The following is a 12315-nucleotide window of genomic DNA, read 5'->3' as shown; positions in this document are numbered from 1 at the left end:
TTTCAAAAAAAGAAAAAAGGAGAAGGGAAATTGAAAAGGGAGTGGTAGAGAATTGTTCGAAGCGAGTGTGAAAATGTGTGTATTCGAAAACGTATGCATTTTCGTTTGTTCGTTTTTAAATATTGGATTCTTTTTCGTATTTGCAATCTTTAATTATTCGAGAGATATATCTTTAGGTTTTTACTAGATGTAAATAAAAAAGAAACTTAAAAATTAATTAATTCTGCATCGATTGTTTCCTCCTTCTACATATTCGGTAGATAGAAAATGATATTTAGAAAGAGGGATAAAAATATCAACGAATCGAAATGATTTTGATGTGCGAGAATCTCTGAAACAATCTCCTTTTCATCCTCGACTCGTCTATCAGTTTGAAACTAGCTGATGTTCGTTTCCGTTCTCGACAGCTCGAAATTCCCTCGACATTCTGATTTGGCCGTGGTTTCCGCATCATACGCGGGAAATTCGAAACTTGGATCGTAGAAAGTTCCAAGACTCGGTAATGGCGACTCTCTGTGGCTCGAGAAAATATAGTTAGCAACGAGATTAGTTTCGATTTTCTCTGTTACACCGATTTTCCTCGTTGCACTTTTCTGTTCTTTTTAAAATTTTTTTCTTCTTCAAGGTGGATCCGATATCGTCAGTTGAGAAAAAAATATCGTTTCCTTTAAACGAAATTTTTCTTAATTTTTCCAGGGATAAAATATTCCAATGAATCGTGATACAATTTGTATTCGTATGGAAAATATTTATAAAATATTCGCTGGTTATTTTCGAAATTATTTCGCTAAAATTTCACACAATATTCTCTTAAAATATTGCAAATACACGATATAAATCTGTAAAATAAAATATTTTATCCCACGAAAATTGCACTTTTATCGATTATGAAAAAAACGGCGAAGTAAATTGCAATTTATTTTAATCGTTGTAGAAAGAAAGAATTAAGAAAATACTGCCCCGTCTAATATTTCAACGAAAAAAATATACGTATTCTGTGGAGAGTGACCTCTGATAATCTCGTGCAAAAAGGTTTCGCTGGGACGCCCGGTTACCTCAGCCCGGAAGTCCTGAAGAAAGAGCCATACGGCAAGCCAGTCGACATCTGGGCGTGCGGTGTCATTCTTTACATCCTTCTGGTCGGTTATCCGCCATTCTGGGACGAGGATCAGCATCGATTGTACGCGCAGATCAAGGCCGGATCGTACGACGTAAGAATATTCCCCGAGAAATCTTCCTTCGATTCGATTACGATCGACTTTTTGTATCGTTCAATTTTTTTTTTTCCGAAAAATTCCTCAGCGCGGCGGATTTGAAGGAAAATGTTTCTTGCGTTGTTCAATTGTACAAACAATATTGTCTCGATTAAATTTCAGAATTACGATAAATTATTTATGGATCGATGGAAATTATCAGTGACTCAACTTAATTCGAATAAAATTATATCACAAGTAAAATAAATTAGTTTCTAAAAAGTCGCGAGCAAATCGATCGATCGACCTTTGCACCGTTTGACGAATCATTCGTTTAATTTATTGGCGCAGTACCCGAGCCCAGAATGGGACACCGTCACGCCGGAAGCCAAGAACCTAATCAATCAGATGCTGACGGTGAATCCAGGCAAAAGGATCACCGCAAGCGAGGCATTGAAGCACCCATGGATCTGCGTAAGTGAAATCAATCTCGTGAAACTATCTATATATCGCCTGAAAAACTTGTTCGATGATTAACAATTTTTCTCTTTCTTCTTGTGTTACAGCAACGTGAACGTGTCGCGTCCGTTGTCCACAGACAAGAGACTGTGGATTGCTTGAAGAAATTCAACGCAAGGCGCAAATTAAAAGTAAGATCATTTCCTCTTTATTAATAGAGTTTAAGAATTTTCAAGTCTTTACTCGAGAATTAGCATTCTTTTTTTTACCCGTATTCAAAGTTTTATTCTTTGCCTTAAGATGTTAATCGTGTAACGAAATATTAGTTATTGTTAGATTGTTGATTTCTGTGTAGAGAAAATATAACAAATTATGTAAAAAAAAGCATGCTAAACTGTATCCTTATTTACATTTTATATCGTAATTGTAAAGTGACAAATGAAACTTTGACTTTTCATATAAAAAAAACGCGAGAAGAAATTAAAAATTTTATCATCAAAACTCGCTTAAAAAATAGAGGAAACCGCGCCATTGAAGTCCCTTTTTGTTTTATCCCGATATCTCAATTCGTTGCCGAGATATAAGCATTCAAAGTGGTAATACGAAAATAACGAATGGATCCGCGACCCAGTGACCCACATTTTTTCCCTAGAAATGCCAACTATGCATTTTTCCAAGAATCGACGCGGTCACTCGTCTGGAGTTTGGGATAGGTCAGTGAGACGAGGAGCGAGCGAGAGATCCGAATAAGAAACAAGGATAGAAGTAGTAAACGATTAAAAATTACGCTTCCCTTTACGCGACGATATCTCGGGAACCGGAAGTCGTATCGGAATAAACGAAAAAGCGTTTTAAAGGGGAAGGTTCCGCGCTTCCAACGATCGTTCACTCGTCCACCGGAAGTCGTTATCTTCGGAGTTACAGCGGTTCAAAGTTTTCCTAATTTTAATCGGGTTTAGGGTAAAGGATTAAAAATTACTCCTTCGTTTACGCGACGATATCTCGGGAACCGGAAGTCGTATCGAGATAAACGAAAAAGCGTTTTAAAGGGGAAGGTTCCGCGCTTCTAACGATCGTTCATTCGTCCACCGGAAATCACTATCTTCGGAGTTATAGCGGTTTAAAGATTTCCTAATTTTAATCGGGTTTAATCGAGTTCTAAAGCAAATAACGTTTGTTAGAAAGAGAATCGATAAAACAGATTCTTCTTAATTTAAAATAATTTCCTTTCGAACATTCTCCAGTTTTTCGAAAAATTAATAAAGTCGAATCTCAAGATATTTAAAAAGAACGAAAATATAAAACAACTTATTCACATTTCCAATTTCTATCCAGTAGCACGATTGTTGAATAAAACGATAATATTACAGGAGGCTGTGTCCACGAAGGAGCAGTAATTAGAGGGTGGAATACGGTGTCGCGAGTTTCTCGATTAACAACGGAAATTCGCCGGGCAACGTGTTGTAGCGGAACTCCGGTTAACTAGTTACACGCAAGTTTCGATTCGAGACGTGGAGTGTTAAGGTGCGCCAGCCCGTTAAATGATCTATAGTCGCCATGGGCCTCTGTCAGGATAAACCGATGTTTAGCGTTTAACCATCGGCTTCCATTTATACCTTGTGTAGAACTACGTGGCGAACTGGTCAGAGGAAACTCGAAATTGAGTTCGCTTTGCCTTACGTGGCCATTTTCCTCAGATCCCCTTTCGCTACTGGCGAACAATCGATCCATCTTCGTATCTACAATAGACACTCGTACGTATTTCTTTCTTTTTTTAAACTTGAATCGTGCGCGATTATTACTGTAAAATTACCTCGATATTCAAAAAAAACCATTCCCGATATTCAATCGTTTTACGTTTTTCAAAAAAAAGAAAAAAAAGATTATTATTCCAAATCTCTATGTACAAAATCTACTAAATCTAGGTTTCGCAGATGTATAAAAACGATAAAATCCTCGTTTCTCTATAATTATCCACCGATAGCAACGATATTCCGCAAAAATTCATTTTAACCAGGGAAAGAAAGGAAATCGGAATCGGTTTGGGTATATTTTTTACCCGTAACGTTCGCAAATCTCGTTTCACATCTCGCCCTTTCAAAACACTTTCGATAACGAAACGCGTGGTGAATTGGAAGTGGCGTAGGCCCCTTCTTCGATTGGGAATTGGTGGATTTCCTACTCCCCTACCTAACGTCTCTCGGTCGACTATCACGATTCCAACTGTTGCGAGCAGTGCCGCTCGAATTGTCGTTCGAATCGTGTGCGTTCGAATCAAGTGCGTTTCTGTGGCCAATCACGTCGAATGAAAATGATATAGTTATTCGTCGAGCAGTGGATCGTTGTGTGTACGTGGTGTCGAATATTAATATCGAGATCGGTGAAATTTTGTTTCGATGATCACGTTTCTGACCTCGCGAAAAGAAGACGTGTTTCCTTGGCGTGCGATTAAAACGTGATTTTTTTATTCTTTATTTTATCTTATTTGCAAAGCTTGTAATTTTTTTTCGTTTGATTTTTTCCTTTTTTCCTTCTTTTTTCTTAATGTATACAGACACGATAATGGTGGTAATAATTGGCGTGGTAGTTTAGCAATTTAGTTGATCGAGGGAACGGTCATTATTTTGTTATCTTTGCCATTAAATATTTTGTTCCGTAGATAGATTTGCTCTTTCATTATTATTTTATAATTCGCGTTCAATAAAACGAATATTTTATACGTCGAGGAAAATTGGAGGAATGAGATAATTCCATTTCATTTCTACTCTTCTTAAATTCCTAATCTCTGTCGATTATAAATTATTTTATTTATCTATCTAGAAATCTAATATATCAAACACGTTGCTTTAAACATTTTACTAAATTCATCGTCGTATTCTCAAAGATTCGTACAATGTTGACCAAGAATCAGAATCAATTATTAATCCACTGGGCACCCCTTTTTCGTTCGAAAGTCTCGAGGACGAGCCATTCTATCACGCGATCGTTCCATTAAACCGAAACGTAATTAACGCTCGAATTTAATGTTACATTTGGAAACGGACGAAAGTTTTTCGTGCGTTACTTCTTAGGTGATTGTGCTGCTTCAATTAAACCGTTCCCTCGATGGCGTTAATAACGATTTCGTGACCGGTTCGACGAGAGAGCAATCACGTTTAATGAAATCGTTGGTTCTGCGATTTGGTGATTAGGATATTGGTAATTAGAGGAGCGTTATTGATGCCATTTCGGTTTCTTTGCTTGGGATCGAGTATAATTAAGCAATGTAGCACAATGAAAGGTGGATCGTTGTTGTTAATTTGGATTCAGAATTGGAATTAGTTGATTAATTCTCTCTTTGATTCTTCTTTTTTAATCATTTTATTTAGGGAAGATCTTGTCGTGTAATAAAGGTGTTGCTGGAAATAATAATAATTTGGATATGGAATTATCTTAGTTCTTTAATTTATTTGGAATTATCTCCAAATTTCCAAGAGACGCGTTATCACCATTATTATTATCTTTCGTGCAAGATACAATGGAAATCGTGTATTTGTGATTGGGATAAAAAAGTTGTTCGAGTTTTAAATTTTATCGAAGAGAAAGTGTGCCGAGAGTGTCGAATATGAAAGCATTGAAGAGTAAATTCGGGTTGTGCAGGCAACAGGAAACCACCGTTCCATTTGAGGTACGCATATCCTTCTGCTAATAATCGATGAAAGCCTAAAGTTCCTTGCAAGAAAATTTCAAAACTGTTAAATAATCGAATGGTTCGTCTTTAATTTTCTACGAAAAAACCCAACACTTCAGACTTGAAACATCAAAGAAATAAGTGGAAGAGGGATAGGAGAAGCCAGGTTCTTGGCTTGAACAAGGGTTATTAAACGACCCCTTTCCACGAGTTTGTTCAATCGTCACGAGAACTGTCGAAGCTGGAACATAGTAATTCCATTCCATCTTCGCTCTCTCCCTTCCCATTTTTCATTTCTCAAAGAGAAACACTCGAACTTGTAACCAATCCTCTGTGCTTTTTCCCCCTTCCTCACTTTTTCTTTTTACTCGGACAAAACGTTAATGTATTCGGGTAGACACGTAGTTTAGATTCTTCTAGAGATCAAAATAAACATAAAACTTAGTCTCAAGCTTATCTATTCGATTATACATAGATTTATAACGACGCTTCCCTTTTGTTTTCGCGTTTAGACACGTGTATCCTCTCTTGTTTTCCTTCGAAGAAGGGAATTGCTTTTAGAAGATTTTCACGCGTTAATCACGAGAGATTTTCAATTCCACCACGGCGAAATTGTTACTCGAATTATGGTGTCGCGATGTAATCAAAGAGAAGAGTAATTTTTACGAGTAATTCTCCTTCGATGGATTCTTCGATGAAAGAAAGAGATAATGGAAATTTTTCCGCCTACAGAAAGTATTAACGCGAATGTTTGTGGGTGTTTCACGATTTATCGTGGAAATTTTTTTTTTTTTTTGAGAGTTTAAGGATTGGAATTTGAATTTTTTTAAAAAAAAAAAAGGAGTAAATATGTTGCTCTAATTTACGTATTAAATTATCCATATATTTCGAAATTGTTATTTACGGGCAGAAATGAAATTGGAAAAAATTTGAAATTCGTAGTTTTATTTGGATTTTCGAAGAATTCATTGATCGACAACATTTCGACAGGAGTTAAATACGCTTCTGTAATTTAAATGTCACATTTGCTTTTCACTTTAACCGAAATAATTGCTTTACATAAAAGTTAATATAATTCTGTGTATATATTCACGGTTTCACGAGTATTTTACAATTAATATCTTTTGTATCTCGCATCGAGGGAGAAATGTTAATTTAAACGAATGTATATACTTATTTCACGAAAAAAAGAAAGAAAAGAATCACAGAACAATACACTTATACGAATACGTAGCGGAAAATAAAGCGCGAGTACAATTACATGGAAAATTTAATAGTTTCATACTTTAACATTTGCGAATCACGAATATTTCACAACAACCTAGAATAAATACAATTTCCAATCAAAGAATCGCAACGATTCGAAGCTTTCTTTTCCTTTTTTCTCACGCAGAAAATTAATACTTGAAATGATCAATGCGAGAATTGTTTTCAATATTTTCCATGCATATTATAATCCGCTAAAATTAATCTCGAGAAAACGTAGTTTCGTTTTAACAACTACTCCTCATATACTTTTTGCTCGAGATGTACTCGGCACTCGGAACAACGGCAGAAGAAAGAAAAAAAAAAATTGAACGCACACGCGATATCACATCGCAACAGCGCTCCATCGAGTTAATCCGTGGAAATTGTTCCAATTAAACGAAGGAATTGATTCTCGTTTATCACGCGCGCGGACCGTAGCCTTACGATTTGTAAAGAAACTTTGCATGAATATTTAATAGATGGAGGGGGAAGAGGACTTCGTTCCTCCACTACCAGAATCGTATTTTAATATTCGAAATTTAAATACACGCCGCGTGTCACGGTGCGTGTTACGAAAATAGAAACATGCCTTTAATCGAAATCGATTGTTCTGCGGGCAAATATTTGTCGTAAATATTTTCTGGATGCTCGACCGATAACGTCGGACGCGATGTATCGCCGCTCTTATTAGCGATGTTTGCTTTACCCCGTTCGTATTTGCCGCGAATTCTACGCGTATCCGTTTTCCAGCAATTCGTCCCTTCGTTGCAATTTTAATCTAATTTTGTTATCTCGTTGTTTGATTCGCAGGAATCAACGTATATTTACGTACTTACTCTTCGTTATGGAGAAACGACAGACCTCGCGTTGATACTCGCAAGATTTTCCAAGGATCGAATTTGTATCCTGCGGAAAGGATTTATTTCTTTTTGCGCAAGAGGAAGAACTCGTGAAGGATAAATCGTATTATTTCTTCGCTGTTATTCGAATATGTGAATAAACGCGTGGCGAGGAATATAGTTGAAGGTCATTTACAATATCGTTCAAGGTCAATTGTTACGCATATCAAAAAAGAAAAAAAAAAAGGAAAGATTCAAAGAGAGAGAATATAATATCGAAATATTCATCGTTAAAAAAGTGCATTCCAGAATGGAACGAATCTTTTTTTTATATCAAGTTCCCGTCTTTATTATATTATATATCCTGAGGATCTTTATTCTTTGAAAGAGTAAATCCTGAATTCAAACGAACGCAAAACGAAGATTTATTTTATACGTTTCTTTTTCTTTTCTACAAATAATTTAAACTCGCGTTAAACGAAGCGATGCAAGAACGATATTACGAAATGTAGATTTAAGAGAGACTCGAGCGCGAATTCTATACGCAATACGTAAAGAATAAATAAGCAACCTGATTTGCTCTTCTCATAAATAAAAATAAGAAATCGGAGGGACTATCTCTAATCGATTTCCTCCTTTCTACATCCTCGCGAGTCATCGCAATTAAAACAAAAAGAAAAAGAAAAAGAAGAGAAAAGAAACCGATATTCCACCTTCAATTTTCTGTATACAAATTGAAATTATCGAAGTTATACATCGAGTTGGAGATAAACACGTGCGTAATGAAAGAGGCCCATCTGGCGGAACTCGAATAATAATAATAATAATAACAACGAATAACATAATACAAACGTGTATTATCCGCCTCTTTTATCTTTTAATGCGACGAAGGACACGATCTCGATGCAATATCGCGCAGCACGAGTCGACACGAGAGGCGTTTAATTTATAGATAAAAGACGTAGGGGAGGGAGAATTATAAATTGGTCAATTATTAATCCATCGTTATTCACCTTTGGAATATTCATCTTTGGAATAGAAGGTGGAAATACCTCGGGCGTAAGGAATTGTCGTCGCGCAGATCTAGAGAGAGTCTAAAGTTGGACGTAATAACGTGCAATACCGACGACCGGAAGTGCCATCAGCCACGTACAAAGAAGCTGAGCTGAACGAGGCTCCAGTTTCGTTCGCGTGCGTACACGTGGGCTGAAAAATCGACGAGACGCTCGTGATTCGCAGTATTCGCAATATTCGAAAATCTTTCAAGTCTCTCTTTTGATATTGGATCGGTGATCGGTTAGTGATATCGATGTAAGTAAGTTTCACGTCGAATTTCGATTATCTGAACTTGGAAGAGTATCTATTAGATTCAAAGTAGCGTGTCTGAAAATGTTTACATTCTCCAGTGATATCTGAATGGTAGATTCTTGGTTATGTATTATTTAAAGATGGAAAATATTTTCATTATAAGAGTAAGGATAGAGACGTGATTCCTTAGGAATTGGTCGAAATAAATTTTACGTATAATTGGAATATTTAGTGATTCCTTCTTCTTTGGTTTTTCTCTGGAAATTAATTAATTAATTAAAAAAAGTGAAATTCATCGTCGATTATCAGCTGAGATAAGCGGTAAGGATTGGGTTACGAGTATTTGTGCGTATTCCTACTTGGATTTCGTTCAAGTTCTCTCGTGTTTCTGAATTCTGAAGCATTGAAAATGGCGCCCGTATTATGCTTACAACGCGTTATTTTACAAGTGTTTCGCTGATTTCGTCGTGTTTTAACGTATCATCTCGATAAAGTTTCTCCAAGAAAAATTGAGAGATATATGTATTGTCTCATCTCTAACCAAATACATAATTATAAACAAAGTACAACAAAAAAGGAATTAGTTTGTTATTAATAAACGAAGCAATGAAATTTCGAGCAAGTTCATTCTCGGGCGATTAACTTTTCGTTCAATATTCATCCGTTCGTCTTGGCCCCTCCCCCGCCCAAAGTTTGAACAGAGTCGTTATTTCTTGCTTCCTCGGCTCTCGATTAAGACGCAACAGAGAATAATCCGTGGCCTGTATTCTTTTTTTGTCCGCAGGGCGCTATTCTGACGACGATGTTGGCGACGAGGAACTTTTCCAGTAAGTATGATGCACAGGGTAAGTACCTCCGGCCCTCTTCAGCGCTTCATGGACCACGACAGACAGTACTTTTATATCTCCCATTAAATTTTTACGCCCAACCCCTCCCCCTTGTGTCTCTCTCTCTTTTCTCTCTGACACACACCCTCTGTCTCTTTTTAACCACCACCTTGACTTTATATCTCTTTCTCTTTCTCTCTCTCTCTACGACTTTCTATGTAATTCTGTCTTTTTCTCTCTCTATATATATATGCATCTTTCTCCAGAATTCATAACCCATAAAAAAAAGAATACCCACCTCGACTCTTCATCCCATGTTTTCTTGTTAATAAATTCTCCTTCTTCTCTTGTATATATATATATGTATGTATTTATATATGTATTTATACAAAGGATCCGTTCATCAGCCCTTTCGTTCTTTTCAAGAGGTGCTTCACGACGTGGCCGACCGCGTACTTTTATTCCGCTTATTAACAAACCCACTATCTCCCTTCAACAACTCGAGTCAACGCAATCCCTGTCCCTCTTTGTTTTCGAGGGACAGAAAACAGTGGGTGTTTACGAGGCGCGGTTGACAATGGCGCGGCTTAACCAAGGGACCGAGGTGTTACGCACTGATTTTCTCGTGGAACTCGAGTTTTCGTGGACGAAAAGCAAAAAAGGAAAAGGGTAAAGGACAAAGTTGGCGACAAAAAAGTGGTCGAGGGCTCCATTTCTAAATTTTGCCCGGATGGGAAGTAACTGTTGTGCGTTCTACCGCTTCTCTGTATGTTTTTTCTTTTTTTCTTCTTCTTCTTTTAAGCCTCTTACGTTATACTACGATAATACGGAACTTTAAATTCGATAATGAGATCAGTGTACAACGCCTCGTACGATTCTTTAGAAAAATATTTATCTCAATTATTCATTAATGAGTTTATATAGATTAATCGGTCAAAATGGCGAGATGAAATTGCGAAAGTGGAATGATCCACGAGGTGAAGCACCAGATATCATTCCTGCTCGTGCACCAAACGAATTAGAGAGTCATTAAATTCGTGTAAAAATACGGCGACAACCTGAGCAGCGAGGTGAAATTTATTCTTCTTGACTCGCATCCTCACAATTTTAATCAAATCTCTCTTTTTCTATACATTTACATATCGTTGGACGAATTTCATCCTCGCTTGCTCCGATTTAATTAATTACCAATCATGATATATTCTCATCTCACACGTCGTGAACTACCTCATAGTCGATGCACTTGGCTCGCACCTCATATCCTGCAAGGACTGTGCTGCGTTATCCAGAAATTGCATCGTGTTAATGTCTCTCTTAGAATGACGATCGTACCCATTCCCCTTACCCTTTCCCCCCCTTTTAATACAATCGAAAAGAGGACAATATCAGCATTGGAAAGTTCTGGGTAACGCGAATCGTCGTCACAGTGGACTCAAGCAGTTTTCTCCTCATCGACGATCATCAGATTCATGCTTCGAAAATTCGCATTGTTATTCCCCCGAAGTGAAACGTTGGAGTGTCGAAGTGTCTCTTTGGGAAAGGAAAGGAATAGCAGAAGTATAATCTCGCGAGATGTAAAAAAAAAAAAAAAATAGATCAGCGAGGAATCGTCGATCATATTCACTTTCATTTTCATCGGTTCGTTTCTTACGGTTTTTCTCTCTTTATCTCTTTCTCTCTTTCTCGTGGGTTTCATTTATGAATCGATATATACTAGATTTTAGGACGAGGAAAAATCAATTTCTTTTTCTCTTTTTAATCCACGATTTATAATTTGCATTTTATCGTTGAATTGTTAGGTTGATCAACGCAATTTTAATTTGTATTTTTCTATGTGCGTGTATAATTGGGAATACAAACTAAAACGGAGAATCTCCCGTGAAATTGAATTTTTAATTCAAATTTTTGCAAGGATACGGAAAGGATTTTATTTATTTATTTTTTTTTAAGTATCTTCTTCTGCGAATTTTCTTTTTTTTATCCATATAACGATATTGGTGCGTCGTATTTAAAAAAAAAGAAAAATTGAATTCGACCGATCTTTCTCGCGAAATTCGTCGGATATGAAAATACAATACAGAGGAGGGAGCTGCAATATCGTTTACCGTGTATATCGTGTAACCGTATCGTGTAACAACTGTTTAGGTCCACTGACGAATAACGCCTACGAATGATTATTGTGCGTTTAGTATTGCTGATCACTCTGTAGCGCCTCTATTCTATCAACGAGAAACCGGCGAAATGCGAGAACACGCAACACCCGTGCCCCACCTTTTTTTTTTTTTTTTTTTTATTTGTCTTGCATTCATACCATTTTGGAACGACGAGAATAAGAATTTTTCAAAAAAAAAAGGAATGAACCATCGTTTCTCATTTTTTTTTCTTACAAAATCAAAATCCTCAAAACACTTTCCAATACGATCGACGTAAAAATAATATCTCGACTCGATTCAAATTAAACGTTCCAAAATACCAAGTATGAATATTTACTACACGTCTGTATATCTTGTACAAAACGATTCCCTTATTGGTATATATACTCGTCTTGAATCTAGATATATATATATACACGCATATATATATTTATACAATTCATACATTCATGCATCGTTACACCATCAAGACGCAAGTGTACGTGTGGCACGCACACGTGCACTTGCACCTCTTCACACATACACATCCATATATGATAATACCTTAGCGTGTACCAGGAATATCCCTATGAATGCAACGAATTTTCACCTAGAACTTAGTCGAATATGTAGATGAGC

General features: G+C 36.7%; 1 protein-coding gene across 50 annotated transcripts in view; it reads left to right on the top strand.

Moving 5' to 3' along the window:
• LOC108003363 (calcium/calmodulin-dependent protein kinase type II alpha chain) overlaps positions 1-12315 on the top strand; it is a 125563-nt gene that overhangs the window by 67300 nt on the left and 45948 nt on the right. For 27 of the 50 annotated variants that reach the window (XM_062073737.1, XM_062073736.1, XM_062073720.1 and 24 more), the window contains exons 7-10: positions 1033-1211; positions 1545-1667; positions 1760-1843; positions 9502-9562. In XM_062073737.1, coding sequence (XP_061929721.1) covers positions 1033-1211; positions 1545-1667; positions 1760-1843; positions 9502-9562 — 447 coding nt within the window. The remainder of the gene's footprint in view (positions 1-1032; positions 1212-1544; positions 1668-1759; positions 1844-9501; positions 9563-12315) is intronic. The other 23 variants (XM_062073726.1, XM_062073706.1, XM_062073735.1 and 20 more) reach the window with 1 other exon arrangement.

Source organism: Apis cerana, linkage group LG4 (genome assembly GCF_029169275.1).
Source record: "Apis cerana isolate GH-2021 linkage group LG4, AcerK_1.0, whole genome shotgun sequence".
Lineage (NCBI taxonomy): Eukaryota > Metazoa > Arthropoda > Insecta > Hymenoptera > Apidae > Apis > Apis cerana.
The sequence above is the reverse complement of the archived record's forward strand: the minus strand, read 5'-3'. Positions and strand labels throughout refer to the sequence as shown.